We start from the raw sequence: 18,940 nt of genomic DNA on the forward strand, positions 1-18,940 counted from the left end.
TATTTCGCAATTTTTAATTAAGAACCGCTTAATACGATGTAATGTTAATATTTCGGGAATACACGGGGTGTTACATAACCCTAGGAAGGTAAAATTGAGTAGGGGGTCTCGAAAGAGAAAACTAACCCTATAAATGGATTCAGAACGAAAAATTGAGTGGTTAGACAAGTTTCTGAAAATTTGGTGAATAGTGTTTTTATCGGGTAAAAATATTGCAGTACAGTTGTATCGTAAAGCGTGCTGAATGAATTTTGAGCTCTAAGTTTGGATATAAGTTATAAATGGTACATAGCACAAGAAATATATGATTTCTGGTGAAAATTCATGGAAATTAGAGTGTTTGGGAAAGCGTGCCCACTGTTAACTCTCCCAAATGAGAGTGAATATGGTATTTTTATGATGAATTTGCTGCATAAATTCCATATAAGTTGTCTTGTTTGCATGATAATTGAGCTAAATGTTGCATATTCATGATTAAGTGCTTTGAGATGACTAAGTATGGAAAATGAGACAATATTCCTTGATTTTGTACAAGAATATATGATTTGTTGAGTGTTTGTCTTTGCAGGAAAAGTTGACGCTAGGATGTTGTCGCAGAGAAGCTGACGAAGTAATGATATAGTAATCGGTACAGCATGAAAGCGTGGACAAGGGAGCAACTGAATTTTCAAAATTCAAAAGTTAGTTATTCCCCAACAAATGGATAAAACACCAGCAAGCAAATACAAGGGACGTTTTTGAAGATTTATTCTTATCTCAAAATCCCAAGAATCAAGGATAACAAACTCTTATCAAATCAACAACAATATTGGCAGAATAAAATAAAGAAGATCAAGATCTTATCCAATCAAGTGCCAACAACCCAAGAAAATAGGGATAAGATAAGGCTGCAGCAACACAATTCATGGATTTTCACTCCTAACCCTAAAGCCTAATTAACCAACCACCTTTCCTATTTAAAGAGGAGTCCCCTACGGATTCAAACGGGGGAGAGAGAGGTTAAAAAAAAGGCTGGGAAGAATGTAGTACCCCACACCACGTTTTAGAAAGAGAAAGTAAGATTCTTGGAGAAAGAAGAGCTGCTGGAGCATTGCTGGAGAAAGACCGTGACAAAGTTTTACAACAGCTTTCATTTTCAGCTTCTTTTCTATTATTTAATGATTTCTTTCTTCTTCTTCTTCTTTGTTTTATTTAATTCCATTATGAACTAAATTGGTCTATAGGTTAGGTGATAGAGTACCTATGCTGTAACACTGTAATGGATGCCTTAACTTTGTTTTTATGAATGTTTAATTAGTTTTTCAATGAGTTTGCTTATTCTTATTCATGTGTGCATGTCGAGAGATACATATATGATATTGAGGAGATTGAGGCCGAGAGGTTTTCGAATCCAGACCCTTGTCGAATTATGTTGGATTAATTAGGTTAAGGTTAACTTGATTAAGTTGTGGATAAAGAGATCATTCACACCACATAGCCTTTGGACTTGAACTTTAACAATTCAGTAATTAGTTTGGCCATAGAGATGTGGGAATTAGTTATTGGGTATATATGTTAGGTTGGCCAAAAGCCCCAGCATACCTTAGTGTTCGGTTATTAATTAAGCATCGTTATAGCATCGTTTCAGTATTGTTGTATCAAGAAAATTGAACCTGACCTATACCTCATCCATCACTTTAATACCATATGATTAGTTTACTGTTTTCTTAGTTTAATTATCTTTTATTTACAAACTCAATCATAAAAATTAATCCTTTTCTAGTTTCCTTACTTAAATAATCATTGCTTTATAAATCATCTCCGTGGGATCGATACTTGGACTCACACATCCCTTTATTACTTGTGACACGGGCACTTGCGTATTTGTGTGATTGATTTAATTGATTGCAAATTGCACAACAAGTTTTTGGCGCCGTTGCCGGGGATGATTTCTTTAAAGCTTTTTATTTAAGTGAAGAAATTCTCTTTTCTTTCTATCTTTTCTATTTCTTTTCTTTCACCTTTCTTCTTTTCTGTTTTCAAGTTTTAATTGCAGTGTTTGAGCAATTCTCCAACCAAGCAAGAAGTGAACTTTAACCTTGAAACTGAAAGGAGGACGTTTCAAGCTAGGATAAGACAGCAAACTCATAGCAACGCTACAACATTACCTAATATGGCAGCAAGATTAACAGGAGCAAGAGCTAGCAAGGAAGAGCCAATTAAGTCTGAGATCTCAATCAGCGCACAAAGAATCCAAACACTCAAGAACCTTCATTCTCCGATTATTCAACCAAAAATTGCAGCAGAAAATTTTGAATTGAAATCGGTCATGTTTGACATGCTGGAAACAATTGGCCTATTCAATGGGATGCCTAGTGAAGATCCACTTCTCCACCTCAAAAATTTCATGGAGGTAGCAGATAGCTTCAAGATACAAGGAGTTACATCAGATGCATTAAAGATGAAGCTATTTCCCTACTCTCTCACCAATGGGGCTAAGGCATGGCTGAACACACTACAACCTAATTCCATCCGTAGATGGGAGGACATGGCTGAAAAGTTCTTGATGAAATTCTTTCCTCCCACGAAAGCAATTCAGTTAAGGAATGATATAGCAGCGTTCCAGCAATATAATGGTGAGGCACATCAATTTGTACTTTTCCTTCACGTTTTGGCGGTCATATGTGCACCAAAACGTGTAGAGGCAGGGGCTATTTTTATATTTAAGCTTTAAATTCCATACCTTAGCCTCTTGAGTCGTCGTTTCCGCTTCCCTTGAACTCAGTCATGACCTTGGCCTCTCTTGTCTGTCTCTTTTTTGCTTTTCTTTTTCTTGAAATCAAAAGAAACTAAACTAAAATTTAAAATAAAGCAGTAAACTACAGGTTTGCCTACCTGTCAGCGCTTGTTTAACGTCACGAGCCTGACGTACCTCGTTCAAGTTACCTCGACAAGGGCAACAGTGGTTGTTCCTCTGTCAAATGCTCCTCCCATGTATAGTTTCAGTCGTTGGCCATTCACCGTGAAGCTTCTATCGGAGTCCAGCGGACTAATCTCCACTGCTCCATATGATTTCATGTTCCTTACGACGAACGGCCCCGACCATCGGGATTTAAGTTTTCCAGGGAAGAGACGAAGACGAGAGTTAAAAAGTAATACCTGATTTCCCACCTTGAAGTCTCGAGGTAAGATCTTCTTGTCATGCCACTTCTTCGTATTCTCTTTGTACAGACTCGCACTCTCGTACGCAGATAGTCTGAACTCGTCGAGCTCGTCCAGTTGAAGTAATCTTTTCTCCACAGCTGTCTTGGAGTCGAAGTTCAGGTACCTGATTGCCCATAGTGCTTTGTGCTCCAATTCTACCGGTAAGTGACAAGCTTTCCCGAACAGTAATTGGAAGGGGGACATACCTATTGGTGTTTTGAATGCTGCCCAAAGTGCATCATCAAGCTTCTTGGACTAATCTTTTCTGGAGCTTCCCAATATTTTCTCTAAGATACGTTTCAACTCTCGGTTGGAAATCTCCACTTGGCCACTTGTTTGCGGATGGTATGGTGTTGCAATCTTATGCTTCACGCCGCATTTAGCCAGTACGTACTCCACTTGTCTGTTGTCAAAGTGAGTTCCTCCGTCATTTATGATCGCTCGTGGTACTCCATATCGAACGAATATATTTCTTTTCAAGAATGCAATGACCACCCGAGCATCATCAGTAGGAAGGGCAACAACCTCAACCCACTTGGAGACGTAATCAACCGCAACCAAGATGTATTTGTTGCCATAAGATGGAGGGAAGGGTCCCATGAAGTCTATTCCCCATACATCGAAGATCTCAACCTCCAATATGTTGTTGAGAGGCATTTCATGTCTTCTGGAGATGTTCCCTGTTCGCTGATATCTATCACAGATTCAACAAACTTCCTTGCATCTTTGTAAAGTGTTGGCCAATAGAAACCACTCATCAGCACCTTTGCAGCCATTCTTTCTCATGCGAAGTGTCCACCGTAGCTGGAACCATGACAGTGCCACAAGACATCCTTCATCTCTTCTTCTGGAATACAGCGCCTTATTACGCCATCAGCACATCTGTAGAAAAGGAAGGGTTCATCCCATAAGTATTTATTGACGTCATGTAAGAACTTCTTTCTTTGTTTCCATGTGAAGTCTACTAGAATTTCTCCTGCTGCTTTGAAGTTTGCAAAGTCTGCGAACCAAGGAGGTGTACTTGTGGTCTTTACTTCCTTCGGTTGTGGATCCGAGATGACATTGATAACCATGATTTGCTCATCCGGAAACTCCTCTTTGATCTTCAGCTCAGGTCCGTCTTGAAGATCTTTTTCTTGAATTCTGGAGAGGTGATCAGCTACCAAGTTTTCCACACCTTTCTTGTCTCTGATCTCCACTTCAAATTCTTGAAGGAGCAGCATCCACCTCAGTAGTCTTGGTTTTGCATCCTGCTTATTCAACAAATACTTTCAAGCAGCATGATCAGTGTATACAATTACTTTAGACTCCAGCAAATACGGTCTAAATTTATCAAAGGCATAGACAACTGCTAGTAACTCTTTTTCAGTGGTTGCATAATTCTTTTGTGCATCATTCAGAATTTCACTAGCATAATAAATCACATGCAACAATTTATTCTTTCTTTGTCCTAAAACAGCTCCTATAGTATAATCACTAGCATCACACTTAATTCAAAAGGAAGTGTGAAATCGGGTGCAGTGATAATAGGTGCAGTGGTCAATTGATCTTTTAAAATATTAAATGCTACCAAACATTCGTCTGTGAAGTTGAATTCCTCATCTTTGACCAACAGCTTGCATAGTGGTTTTGCTATCTAGGAAAAGTCTTTGATAAAGCGTCTGTAGAAACCTGTATGTCCAAGAAAACTTCGAATACCTTTAACGTTAGAGGGAGGGGGAAGTTTCTCAATAACAGATATCTTAGCTCTATCTACTTCTATACCATCTCTGGACACTTTATGTCCTAAAACTATACCATCTTTCACCATGAAGTGGCATTTTTCCCAATTTAAAACAAGATTGCTCTCTTGACATCTTTGTAAAACACAAGATAAATTTTCTAAACAGATGTCAAAAGAGGGAGCGAAAACAGAAAAGTCATCCATGAAGATCTCAATAGATTTCTCAATCATATCAGAAAATATAGGAAGCATACACCTTTGGAAAGTTGCAGGAGCGTTGCACAAGCCGAAGGGCATCCTCCGGCAAGCGAAGACTCCGTAAGGGCATGTGAATGCTGTCTTTTCTTGATCTTCTAGAGTTACTGCTATTTGGTTGTAGCCTGAGTACCCATCCAGGAAGCAGTAGAAGGCATGGCCAGCTAGTCTCTCCAACATCTGGTCCAAGAAAGGAAGTGGGAAGTGGTCCTTCCGAGTGGCTGCATTAAGTCTTCTATAGTCAATGCACATCCTCCACCTGGTGACTGTCCTTGTTGGAATCAACTCGTTGTTCTCATTTCTCACCACGGTGACTCCACCTTTCTTGGGTACTGTTTGTACAGGACTTACCCATGCACTATCAGATATAGGGTAGATCATACCTGCATCCAATAGTTTTACTACTTCCTTCCTAACCACTTCTTTCATGGTTGGATTAAGTCTCCTTTGTGGCTTCCTCACAGGTTTAATATCATCTTCCATTAGAATTTTATGAGTACAAAAGGAAGGATTTATACCTTTTAGGTCGGAGAAGGACCATCCTATGGCAGCTTTGTGTTTCTTCAGCACTTTGAGAAGCTTCTCTTCTTCAGCGGTTGTTATCTCAACATTGATGATGACTGGATATGTGTTGTTGTTACCCAGGAAGGAATATTTTAAATTTGGAGGTAACTCCTTAAGCTCAACCTTTGGTGCTCCTAGAGGGATGTCATCTTTCTTTCTTTCAAGTTATTCCACCACTAGTTCTTTATCAGTTATTTCAACTTCTTCGTTGATTTGTTCTAACTCAAGCGGGGAATTCTCCTCTTTCATAGCATCATCAATTGCTTCTTGTATTATGTCTATCATAAAACAGTCTTCTCCGTCTGTCGGATGTTTCATTGACTCGAAGATGTCAATGGTGACTGTTTCTTCGTTCACCCTCAGCATCAGTTTTCCTTGCTCCACATCAATCATTGCCCTTGTGGCTAAGAATGGCCTTCCAAGTAATAGGGGAATTTCGGTGTCTTCTTCCATATTCAGAACTAAAAAATCTGCAGGGAAGATAAATTTGTCAATTTTAACTAAAACATCTTCAATTACCCCATCTGGTCGTCTGATCGATCTGTCAGCTAACTGGAGAGAAACTGTAGTCGGCTTGAGCTCTTTGATTCCAAGAGCTCTGCACATGGACAGTGGCATCAGGTTGATACTTGCTCCTAGATCACATAATGCTTTTCCAACTTCAATGTTTCCTATTTCAATAGGAATACTGAAGCTGCCCGGATCCTTCAGCTTGGGAGAAAGTTTCTTCTGGATGATTGCACTACACTCCTCTGTCAAGGCCACTGTTTCGCATTCCTTCAACTTGCGTTTCTTTGATAGAAGGTCTTTCATGAACTTCGCATAGTTCGACATGCTTTCCAGGGCTTCTGCGAAAGGTATGTTGACTTGCAGCTTCTTGAAGATGTCCAGAAATTTGGTGTATTGTTGTTTCTGGACTTCTTGTTTCAACCGCTGAGGGTATGGAACTTTTGCATAAGGAGACGGATCTACTGCTTTTGGTTGTCTGTCCAAAGCTTTCTTTTTCTCCCATTTGAACAGCTTCCTCTCTGGAATGCTCTTCTCTGCTTCTATTGCATCTTCTTCTTTCTCTTTCTCAGCTTCAGGTTCAGCTTCTTTCTTCTTTTCAACTGGTGGTTTTTCCACAGGCTGAATCACGATCCCACTTCTTGTGACAATTGCATTACATCATTGTGCCTTTGGGTTCGTGTCGATGTTACTTGGAAAGGTGCCCTGAGTTCTTTCAGTGAACTGCCTTGACAGCTGACCAATTTGAGTCTCCAAGTTCCGGGTCGAAGCTTCTTGATTCCGGAAGCAAGCTCTTGTTTCATCTCTGAAGGCATCTGCATTTTGAATGTAGTCGGATGTTGTTTTGGATAGCTGTGCAAAAGCCTTCTCCCATTCTGATGTAGTGCCTTGAGGTTGTTGTTGCAATGGCATAGGAGGATTCAGCTGGTAGTTTGACTTGTAACTCAACCCAGGGTGTTGATTATTATTCTTCCACCCTTGATTACCATATTGATTCCTTCCTGGATTGTTCGAGTTCTTTTGATCATACCAGAGTGCATTGACCTCCGCTGGTTGCTTTTCTGTGTTTCTGATGTATTCACAATCCTCAGTTGCATAAGCCTCCTGACAAATATCACATTTAATGTTATCATTAGAAACAGAAGAAACTTGAGAAATATTAAATTTCTTATTAAGGGCATCTAATTGTTCTTGTTGTTTCTTGTGCATTTGTAGCATTTGTTCATTCTGGGCTAATAATGCATCATAGCCTTCAAGCTTCATGATCCCTGATCTTCTTGGTGCAACTGGAGCAGGAGCATTGTCAAATTCTTGAGATGCTAGTGATTCCAACAATTCAAGTGCTTCCTCAGGAGTTTTTGTTTTCAATGAGCCTCCTGAAGCGGCATTTACCAATGTTCTTGGGTTGGTTGTCATCCCTTGGAAAAAGATTATTGCCTTCTCCCATGCTTCAATTCCGTGTTGAGGACACTTCCGGAGTAATCCTTTGAATCGTGTCCAAGCCTCGTACAAAGATTCACTTTCTTTTTGTTCAAAAGCTGTGATATCCGCCTTGAGTCTTACTATCTTTGAGGCTGAGAAAAATCTGGCCAAGAATTTCGCGGCTAAGTCATCCTAACTGGTTATGCTTCCTTCAGGTTGAGACTGCAACCAATCTCTTGCTTCATCTTTCAGTGAGCATGGGAATAGCTTGAGCAATATAGCATCACGAGAAACTCCATTTACTTTTAATGTATCACAGTAAAGCAAAAAGTCATCAAGATGACAATAGGGGTTCTCTGTGCTTCCTCCAGCGAACTGTTCTTTTTGAATCAGTTGCACTAATGCCGGCTTCAGTTCAAAGTTGTTAGCCTCTATGTTGGGTCTAACAATGCTCGCTGTCTGTGGAGCTCGAGCTGGGGTCATGTAAATCCCCCAACGTCCTTCGAACAATTTGATCGTTGTTTTCTGCCATTAGTTCTTCCTTAGGTTCCTCTTTTGGTTTTTCCTTTGTATCCGTAGGAGTTGATGCTGTTTTTGTTTCTTTCGCTTTCTTTGCTTTTGCGTCTTTCCTAAGTTTCCTCTCTGTCTTTTCTATCTCAGGATCAAACTGCAAGAGTCACGGGTTAGAAGTACCTCGCATAAACTAAGAGTTGAAAAGATGTGTAGAAAAATAAGAAACACAAAACAAAAAAAATAGAAAAGAAAAGAATTCAGAAAATTAAATATGCAAAATTTTTGTATGCAGAAAATGTTTTTATGGTATGATTAAAGTGCAGAAAAAAATAAACGTCCAATCTAAAATTTAATTAGTTACTTCTGATGTTGAAGAATTCGATCCCCAGCAACGGTGCCAAAAACTTGATAGCGACACGGCAAGTGCACCGATTATGAAAGTAATAAAATGTACTGAGTACGAGATCATTCCCACGAGGATCAGAATTTCAAGCACTAGTTCGCTATTTGCGTTTTAGTTGGACAATCAAAGGTTTGGGTTGAGATAATTTAGATGAAAAGAGTTGTGGTTCAAAGAATTTAAAATTAAAAACAAGTAAAGGCATGCAATATGAAAATTCAGAATTAAAAGAATGAATGAGATGATGTTTGATTAAGATTTAAAACAAGCGTAGTTAAGGTTTTGACTTCCCCCAATATCCTCAATATGTTGTTATGAATTAAATGACCAAGAATCTGTTTCTTAATATATTGCCAATCAATTCTATCTGAGTTAATTACGGCTCAATTCCTTGTTACCATAAATCTATGTAATCTTGAAAGAACTCTAGTTCCCCGATTATTCTCCAAGAAAACATGCATTAAGATCAAGAATTTCAAGATTGCATAATTATCCTATGTCTATTCCTATTCCTATTCTTAGATCACAAGGATTATGATAAATTGTCAAGTCAAAGGTTCATGCACCAACATCCCTATTGTCATACAATTCCCCAAAATTATTCTATAAGGAACAAACTCATAGAAAGCATTAAAAATAGATAATTTATTCAATTATAAAAAGGACAGGATTCAGAGACAATTTAATTCATAAACATAAAGATTCAATTGGGTTCCATCTACCCTTAACTACATAAAAGACTACTCTAGCATACTGAATTGAAAAACAATAATAAAGAAAAGAGAACCCCAAGCCTCCATTGGTGTGATGTTGACTTGGTTCCTCAGTGTTCCAGCGCTCCGCAACAGGATTCCTCCTTCAAGCTTGGTGTAATGCTCTGGAATTGGGAATTGGTGAATTGGTCTTGACCCCAAGCTCTTTATTTATAGCTTTTTGGGGTTGTATTCTTCATTAAATCTCCAATGAATCCATATCAGATTTGTGGTTGATTTCATCTTTGTTTCCTTTTTGCATTTGATATCTTGGAGATTTGGTTGTTGAATTAGAGCTTCAAATCTTTGTTGTATCTTCATCACATCTTCTTTATTGAAGTTATATCTTTTCCAAATCAAGGTTGATGTGTTTCCTCTTTATATCTTCATGGAATCTGTTGCATATCTTGATCAAATCTTTCCTTAATCTTCCGCAATTCTTTAGTGAATCCTTGCTGTCAATTTGTTTAGTTCTGTCTACTTTCACACGTTTTGGCGTCCAGTATCACGCCAAAATGTGCTCTTCGAAAAGTTTTGGATACTTCATGAACGTTTTGGCGTGCTATTGTGCGCCAAAACGTTCTCCTCCAGGGAGCAATGGTGTTTTTCTTCCTTTTGTGCGTTTAAACATGCTTCATGGATGCCAAAACGTCCTCCTTCAGCTGGTTGATAACTCTCCAATAGAGAGTTATTTTTTGGCTTAATTGGGATGTTTTGGTGCTATGATTACATATAATTCTCTTAATTTTATATGATTAATGCATGAATTCTATGATTTCATGATTTAATTGAGAATTATGTTAATTATGTGTATTTGGATATAAATTGAGGTATTGGAAACATTTAAATGCATTTGTTATTTTACTGCAGTTCAATGTTGTAGCATCGGAAAGCAGTGTTGTAACAGTGCAGATGAGGTCAACAATGCATCATCACCAGCAAGCTATGGATCCAAGCCCAATTAGCTAGAAAAAGTTTATGAACATATAATCAGAGTCCTGAGCTGGCTACGCGCTTTAAAACATTCAAAGGATCACCATTAAAGCTTCATTAAATCAGCGATTACATTTCCAAATTCAGACCTGAAACACGAAATGGAAAGAATCTGATGAGATATGCAGTAGCATTATACGCTGTCCCTGATCAGCGCTGCAGCAACTAAGGAAAGAATCTCCAATCAGCGCTATAGAAAAACACAGCTGTATCTTCAATCAGCGCTGCTGCAGCAAATAAGGAAAGAATCTCCAATCAGCGTTGTAGCAAAACACAGTTGTATCTTCAATTAGCGCTGTAGCAAATAAGGAAAGAATCTTCAATCAAGCGCTGCAGCAATAAGGAAAGAATGCTCTGTCAGCATTACAGCAAAACAGAGTGTCATCCTTATCCACTCACACGACAGATTTGAATGAAGATTTACATGGACCTGAAGAGTTGTTGGAGGCCCAGAATATCAAGTATATAAAGGAACGAACCCTACACACAGAAAAGGAGGCTAGGAACGCTACACATGCTTTAGACATTCAATCAGATCCTAGAGAGAGAAAGTGGGGGAAACACTTAGAGAGAATTTGAGGTTTCGTTGAGAGAGAGATCCAAGGAATCAAAGGGTGAGGCTAGGGTTTGGTAGAGAGATCATCAAATCTGGTGGATCCCTGCACTATTCCGGCGGCTGAAGCAAGTTTGATGGTGGTGGAGCCTACGGTAGCTGCAGGAGAAGTGCTACAGCAACATCCCTGTTTCCTTTACTTTAGTTTAATGGAATCTTATTCTTTCTTTATTGTTTCTTCCCACCCAAGTATGGGCTAAATTGTTATGATTGGGTGATAGAGTACCCTTATTGCGATGTAATCAGTTTACCTAAACTTTGCTATAATGGATAATTGTTGTAGCATGGTTACTGCATTCTGGTGAAGTTGCAATAATGGGGAAATTGATCACAATCTATCTTTAATACTTGGAAAACCTATTTTATTACTGCATCCTTTTAGTTAATTATTAGTTTTATTGTTTAATTAGTCATTACCCTCTTCCAAATTATCTTTGTTACCTTGATTGCTTCACATTGATCACAACTTTATAGTTTTCTTCGTGGGAACGATATCTGGACTCACACATCCACTTTATTACTTGTTGACACGTGCACTTGCGTAATCTGTGATTGATAAAGGGGTACACAATTGCACAACAAGTTTTTGGCGTCGTTGCCGGGGAAAACTTATAAAGTTAGTTTCTTTGTGAAGTGATACTTGATCCTTTTTCTTTCTGTTTTCAGGTTTTGCAGGTAGTACATGAACAGTCTCCCTCTCTAAACAGAAGTATACTTTGATCCAACAATTAAAGGAACACTTCAAGTTAGGAAGAGGCAATAGTGACAGAGCGTTGCTACAGCATTACCTGACATGTCAGAAAGAATAACAGGATTTGGTGTTGATGGACGAGGTCTAAACCAAGACGAAATCTCAATCAGGGCACATGGAATGTTATCACTTAACAATCTTCATTCTGCCATTGTGCAACCTGATGTTGCAGCAAACAATTTTTAGTTTAGACCAGTGATGTTTGACATGCTGCAAACTATTGGCCAGTTCAATGGGTTGTCAAGTGAAGACCTGCATCTACACTTGAAGAACTTCATGGATGTGGCAGACAACTTTAAGATGCAAGGAATTACATCTGATGCACTAAGACTGAAGTTGTTTCTTTATTCTCTCTCCAATGGAGCTAAGGCATGGCTTAACACTCTACCACCTAATTCAATCAGAAGATGGGAGGACCTTAGGCAGCTCAATTGAGGAATGATATAGCAATGTTCCAGCAATTTGATGGAGAATCACTATATGAAAGCTGGGACAGATTCAAGGAATTGCTATGGAGATGCCCCAATCATGGCATACCTGAATGGATCCAGATGGAAACTTTCTACTATGGGTTGAATGGAAAAACTAAAGATATAGTAGATGCAGCATCTGGAGGAGCTCTCTTGGACTTACACTGAAGCATATGAAATCCTAGAGAAGATGGCATACAACAATTACCAATGGCCAACAGAGAGGTCAATTGCACAGAATGAAGCTGCAGGATTGCTGGAGCTCGATGTTATATCTTCATTAGCAGCACATATCTCTGAATAAGTCAATAGAGACTCTCAATCTTACTGTTGATGCTAGAGCACAACAAGAACATTCAATTTATAATGCTGTAACATGTGTTTTATGTAATGGCGCACATATTTATGATGAATGTCCCCAAAATCCTCAATCTCTCTGTTTTGTAGGAAATTATAACATGAATGATCCATATTCAAACACCTACAACCCAGATTGGTGGAATCATCCAAATTTCTCTTATTTTGAAGGGCAACAACAAGGGTCAGTGTATGCTACAGCACTGCAATATCACAGACCACCATTCCAGCAGCAGCAACAGCAACAGCATTACCAGCAGCCTGGACAGCAAGCTGACAACTCTGATGCGCTGGAGAGTATGCTGAAGGACTTTATGGCAAGAAGTGATGCTCTTATCCAAGATCAAACTGCATCAATCAAGAACTTGGAGACTCAAATGGGTTAGTTGGTGGAAGCTGTGAGAGATATATCTTATGAATCACTTCCCAACAACATTGAAGATCCAAGAAGCATTGGATATGAGCAAATCAAAGCTGTAGCATTAAAGAATGAGAAGGCAGTAGATAGACCAGAGGCCATAGAGAACTACCACAATCTAAAGGAGGAAGTTGAAATTCAAAAGGAAGGAGGCAAGGTTGTTGTGGAAGATGAATTAAAAGAACAACATGTTGCACCTGAAGTTGCTATCACAGAACAGAATGCTACAGCAAAGCAACAGCACTGTCAGCAAGTCAACAGGACAATTAGACCACCACCTCCTTTCCCTCAAAGACTTCAGAAGCAACAAGATGATGTGCCAGAGAATAGTACTTTATGTGATATTGAGGCTAATGCGAATTTGATGCCCATGAATCTACTATAAAAGATGGGAATAAATAGCATAAGGTCTACAAAAATGACTTTGCAAGTGCCTAGTCAAGTCATGAAAATATCAGTTGATGTTGTTGAAAATGTGATGATAGGCAACTCTGCACACCCAATAGATTTTGCGATCCTTGACATGAAGAAGGACATAATTATTTCTCAATATCTTGAAGAGTCATGCCTTGATACCCCAAAGGTTGTGGAAGATATGTGGAAGAATGAGATGATTCTTGAAATAGATGGAGACCAAGATAAGGACAATCCCAAGGTCAAGATGAAGGAGGAGGCTACATGCAAGAAAATTTTGACCAAGGATTCAACGTTGTTCTTCTTCCTTTGTTTCAAGCCACCTTGATTATCAATCAAAGTCAGGCTGAAGACTATAAAACAAGCGCTTTTGGGAGGCAGCTCAAATCAATTAGGAAGTTTCTATACTTTTCTTTAGTTTTATTGCATTTAAATTTCTGAATTTCAATTTTTAGATTAGGATAAATGAGCAAACCAAGCTGTCTTGTTCCTTTCTTGTCTATATCTTTTTGTACCTACTGGAGAATGTTAGTAAGGAATCTGTATGCTACGTAGGTTTAAATTTTTGTTTTATTTTAGTTTGTTTCTATTTCAAATAAAAGAAGTTAGGCAAAACATAAAAGGAAAATAAGGGACTTAAGAAGCAAACTCAGTACTGATGCTGAGTTAAGAATGCTAAAGGACTTAGCATAGCATTGATGAAGTATTGTTGTATCACTGTCTATTATGTTATGATCTGTATTGTTACAGGATTGCTACAGCACTGGGTAAGCATGAAAGTCAGTGGTTTAAAGCCAAAGTCTAAATGGAAACCCAAGTCAGACTTGAAAAGCAGAACCAACTCAGGGTGAAAGGCCAATGGATGAACCATTCAAGCACAAGGGTCAATTCAAGGGAAGAGAAATTAAGGAATGAATAGCGGAAGAGGGTTTAGGGTTCAACAATTTGTTAAGTTTGAATCCCATCTCATGAAACAGATTTGATGGCTATAAGGCTGAAAGAAGCCAAGTTACAAAGTGTCAATGCACAAAGAATTCTTCCTCAAGAAAATTGAGTCAAACGAAAAAGAAAAGAGGGGAAAACCCCAAAAATAGACTAAGTGCAAAAGCACTAGAAAAAAGAGAGGAAGGCAAAGCTAAAAAAGCAAGGTGGACACTCGTTCCTTCAAATCTTGTGCACACGGATGTGGATTCAATCCTGACAGAGCATGAATCAAGCAACTAGACCTGATGATCTTTAGTTTGAAGTTCCAAGATGGATCAACCTGAGAAGCAAGCTCCTAACACACACACACTGAATCATCCAAAAGCTATGAATCCCTAGGAAGATGAAGCCAACAACGAATACTGAAGTTGAAGTAAGGATGATGGCTGAAGATCAACAATCAACTGCACAATGCTGCTGTAATATGGAAAATCTCAACAAAAGTCTTTGATACAGGAGTTACTGAGTTAATGAATGTTAAGCCTGAGGAGTGTTTTGTTGCTCGAGGACGAGCAACGTTTTGAGTTTGGAGTGTGATAACTCTCCAAAAGAGAGTTATTTTTGGGCTTAATTGTGATGTTTTGGTGCTATGATTACATATAATTCTCTTGATTTTATATGATTAATGCATGAATTCTATGATTTCATGATTTAATTGAGAATTATGTTAATTATGTGTATTTGGAAATAAATTGAGGTATTGGAAACATTTAAATGCATTTTTTATTTTACTGCAGGTCAATGCTGTAGCAATGGAAAGCAGTGTTGTAGCAGTGCAGATGAGGTCAGCAATGCATCATCACCAGCAAGCTATGGATCCAAGCCCAATTAGCTAGAAGAAGTTTCTGAACGTATAATTAGAGTCCTGAGCTAGCTACGCGCTTTAAAACATTCAAAGGATCACCATTAAAGCTTCATTAAATCAGCGATGACATTTCCAAATTCAGACCTGAAACACGAAATGGAAAGAATCTGATGAGATATGCACTAGCATTATGCGCTGTCCCTGATCAGCGCTGCAGCAAATAAGGAAAGAATCTCCAATCAGCGCTATAGCAAAACACAACTGTATCTTCAATCAGCGCTGCAACAAATAAGGAAAGAATCTCCAATCAGCACTGTAGCAAAACACAGCTGTATCTTCAATCAGCGTTGTAGCAAATAAGGAAAGAATCTTCAATCAAGCGCTGCAGCAATAAGGAAAGAATGCTCTGCCAGCATTACAACAAAACAGAGTGTCATCCTTATCCACTCACACGACAGATACGGGGCAAGGGGTACCTGTTCTTGACAGTCACTTTGTTGAGTTGCCGATAGTCCGTGCAAAGTCTCATTGACCCGTCCTTCTTCTTTACAAATAGAATTGGTGCTCCCCACGGGGACACACTGGGTCGGATGAAATTCTTCCCTAGCAAGTCTTATAGCTGCTTCTTTAATTCTACCAGTTCAAGGTGAGACAAAGCGGTAGGGTGCAATTGAGATTGGCCCAGTCCCAGGAATAAGTTCAATAGAGAACTCTACTTCCCTTTCACGAGGAAATGTGGAAATGTCGTCATGAAAGACATCCTTGAATTCTTTGACCATGGGAATGTTCATCAGTGGCGTCTCGCTTGCACCTACCAGGCCAGCTATTAGCATGGAAGTACAATCTCTTGATTCGACCGGTGAAGTACTGGGGAGTGGGGTCTCCATTCTTTCTTCGCCGACTATTAGACTTTGGCTGCTACAATCAATTACTACGTGTTGTTTGGCCAGCCAGTCCATTCCCAATATTAGGTTTAGTTTGGCTAGGGGGAGGATTATGAAGTTTTGGTTGTACTTCTTTCCTTTGTATCTGAATTCTACATTTCTATATATGAAGTGAGACGCTGTCACTTCCCCCGTCGCAGAGGTGACTTGCATTAGGGATTGCATTGGGCTCATAGTTAAGTTAAATGCATTTGCCACATAGTTGGCAATGAAGGAATCGGTTGCACCAGAGTCAAATAAAACAGATAGTTCTTCACCACATATATTGATCGTACCTTTAACTAGTTCGGCTGCCTGGTCCGCCACATGTTGGTCCAGCGTGTCAACTCTGCCCATTCTTGGTGCCTCAGCTGCTGTCTGTTGCTCCCTCCATTGTGGACAATCTTTGATGTAGTATCCATCTTGGCCGCACTTGAAGCATTTTGTCGATCCGCTCAAAGAATTTCTGAAATGTGCCTTCCTACATTTGGGGCAATTGGGAGCCCTGCTGCTGTTTTCTCGGGCCTCTTAAACTTGTGGTCACCACGCTTGGGCTGCCATGGTCTGCCTCCGCTCTTCCCTCTCCATGGTCCTTTCCTAGTCATTGGAGCTCTGTGTCCGAATCCGCTGGTCTCCGTGGGCTTCCTTGTTTGCAAACCGACCGCCTCTACCTTTCTACATCGGTTTACTAAGGTGGCTAGAACACAGGTGTCGTTGCCAGCTACCAATTCCGCAATCCTAGCGGACAGACCCCTTTGAAATTTTGCCGTCAGAAAATACGGCATGGGCATGGTTCCTCGGTAAGGGAGTTAGAGAATAGTCTTTTTCCAAAGCTCAGAAAATGCTCTGATACCATTAAATGTAACACCCTCTTTATATACTCAATCCATAGGTGTTAACATTGTTTAACTTCATACTTAGCGCGGAAGACTTATTCTAAGCGTGGTCTACTTTGGATTATAAGAGGGATTACTTTCGTTCTTCTTCCCTCCAAGCTAACAATTGTAGTTATCCATTTAGTCATGAGTTCTTAGCGTCTACGGCTTTCCCCAAAGCCTAGGGTACATTATGTCATGATTCGTATTCATAGGAATTTCTAACTCATCTTGTGATCTACTCCTATCCATCCTTACTTTAATCACCATGTACAGTTTTATTATTAGGTCCTCCTATTATTTTAAAATTCCAGCCACGCATGTAATGACCTTTGAGTTCTTTATGAAAAATTCCTACAAGTTAAATATCCCTTCTTGGTTTCCTTAATAAGTCGTAGGTATCATGGTGAAGTCTTAGCCTTATTCATACCCCCTAATGCATTAGGTGACATATAAAACTTAATCAATTACCCATAAATAACAAGGCATGGCCGAAATATATAAGTCCTACTATTTAATTGCATAGTTCATAAAATATAAGGCCCTTTAAGTTCAAACACTCAAAGTATAATACCTTAACCACATGTTAAATGTCTTAAGTAGCATAAATAAATAATCTATTACAGTCATCCAATTATAAATAAAGTGCATCACTCAATCCATAGGGACTCAGTATAGTCATAGCCTCCAAATAATTCAAGCCATACAACATGCATAGCCTGCTCAATCTGTCCTTCATTATAAAGCTTAAAAATTTTATCCGAAAGTGACTGCGTAGCATCATCTTCAAGCCGTACCAATCTCTTGCCTTTCCTTATTACCCACTTGGTCATTTTTACCTGAAAGGGGGATCCCCAAAGAGGGGTGAGATTGGGGGTCTCAGTAAGGACTCACAGTTGGAGCAACCTCCAAACCATGATGCTTACTCCTGCAACTGTCATATAATAACATATACAATAATAGAATGGAAAAACATTTGAAACATAGTTTGGAAGATAATCATGCTTTCAAATCATCATACCAATCTTGCCATGGAAATTACTCTCCATGGTCTTACGGACGAATACCCAGGGTCCTCGTCAGGTTGCCTCTGTGGTATTAGTGCACAGGAAATCATAACAAATCTTGCATGAACAAAACATTAGTTTCAAACAGCCAAACATATCATTGTAATGCACCATACAACAGATTGCAGTCAAACCAACACTTTACATAAAGAGGGTGGCAACCATAGGGAAACTACTACAACAACTATAAATCACTTACCCAGTGGTCTTGTCTTTTTATTCTCCAAGTGTTCGAGTTCGGCTCTAGTCTTCCCTTGCACCTTTGGTTCGGCCTAATAACATAATGAGACTTAAGAGATGATTCTAAAAACTCACTTGGTTTATAACTCACATATAGGTTCGGCCCCTTTAGGATGTAGGTCTTAGAAAATGATTCTAACAACATGGTTTATGCATAGCATTCTAACATTTCGGTAACATGTAAATCCCACAAGGTTTTCCTTTCTTTTAGTCCTTAAGAATTGAATGAGGGAAGAAGGTTTGTATTCCTTTAGCCTTTATAAAACGAAAATATTTAAGAGGGAGATCATAACTTAAACATGGAGTCTAAGGGACCTTACCTCAAGGATGATGTTTGATGGTGATTCTTCCACCGATATGTCAATCTTGCTTCTAGGTGTCCCGAGTTCTTCTAAGTGTCCACTTCAACGAGTTAGACGATGAAGGAGGCTAGAAGCTATTTTTGATGTTCCCTTACCCTTAACATGTGAATGGCCGAAGCCTTAGATGGGGGGAAGAGAGGTTGGTTTTTCTTATGGGTGCTTGTTCCTTGGGGAGAAGGCTGAAGCCTTTGAGAGGGAAAGAGAGAGTGTCTTTGTTTTCCTTTGGTTCCTTGCTAATCTTGAGAGTGTGAGGGAGTGTGTACACTTTGCTTGGGTCTTCTATTTTATCTAAGTCCTCTAATCATCACACCTAGGAAGGGGAAGGGTTAGGTCTAGGTTGAGTGTGTGG

At 39.2% G+C, this 18,940-nt stretch overlaps 3 protein-coding genes and 1 non-coding gene across 4 annotated transcripts; 1 reads left to right on the plus strand and 3 right to left on the minus strand.

The window, feature by feature from the left end:
• Positions 1 to 2,916: 2,916 nt before the first annotated feature.
• On the minus strand, positions 2,917 to 3,387 carry LOC133299743 (uncharacterized). The gene has a single exon (XM_061499227.1). It carries the CDS (start codon positions 3,385 to 3,387, stop codon positions 2,917 to 2,919), a length of 471 nt encoding a protein of 156 aa, XP_061355211.1.
• Positions 3,388 to 5,890: 2,503 nt separating this feature from the next.
• Positions 5,891 to 7,648, minus strand: LOC133299744 (uncharacterized). Its single transcript, XM_061499228.1, has 3 exons — positions 7,475 to 7,648; positions 6,902 to 7,336; positions 5,891 to 6,853 (listed from the first exon to the last, which is right to left on the minus strand). The coding sequence occupies exons 1-3, from the start codon at positions 7,646 to 7,648 to the stop codon at positions 5,891 to 5,893; spliced, it is 1,572 nt and encodes a 523-aa protein (XP_061355212.1).
• A 37-nt stretch (positions 7,649 to 7,685) lies between these two features.
• LOC133299746 (small nucleolar RNA R71) lies at positions 7,686 to 7,792 on the plus strand. Its single transcript, XR_009749974.1, has one exon. It is a non-coding gene; the product is annotated as a small nucleolar RNA R71 (small nucleolar RNA).
• Positions 7,793 to 15,765: 7,973 nt separating this feature from the next.
• Positions 15,766 to 16,404, minus strand: LOC133299745 (uncharacterized). The gene has a single exon (XM_061499230.1). It carries the CDS (start codon positions 16,402 to 16,404, stop codon positions 15,766 to 15,768), a length of 639 nt encoding a protein of 212 aa, XP_061355214.1.
• Positions 16,405 to 18,940: the final 2,536 nt, after the last annotated feature.

Source organism: Gastrolobium bilobum, unplaced genomic scaffold (genome assembly GCF_033153095.1).
Source record: "Gastrolobium bilobum isolate Gb01-03AN ecotype WA unplaced genomic scaffold, APGP_CSIRO_Gbil_v1 utg649620, whole genome shotgun sequence".
NCBI lineage: Eukaryota > Viridiplantae > Streptophyta > Magnoliopsida > Fabales > Fabaceae > Gastrolobium > Gastrolobium bilobum.

Excerpts from the sequence above, each read along its gene's own strand:
- LOC133299745 (XM_061499230.1), bottom strand. The coding sequence starts at position 16,404 with ATGGGCAGAGTTGACACGCTGGACCAACATGTGGCGGACCAGGCAGCC.
- LOC133299743 (XM_061499227.1), bottom strand. The coding sequence starts at position 3,387 with ATGTCCCCCTTCCAATTACTGTTCGGGAAAGCTTGTCACTTACCGGTA.
- LOC133299744 (XM_061499228.1), bottom strand. The coding sequence starts at position 7,648 with ATGACAACCAACCCAAGAACATTGGTAAATGCCGCTTCAGGAGGCTCA. Across the intron at positions 7,337-7,474 it reads TGAAGCTTGAAGGCTATGAT|GAGGCTTATGCAACTGAGGA; the intron begins GCATTATTAGCC and ends GATATTTGTCAG. Across the intron at positions 6,854-6,901 it reads ACATCGACACGAACCCAAAG|CCTGTGGAAAAACCACCAGT; the intron begins GCACAATGATGT and ends ATCGTGATTCAG.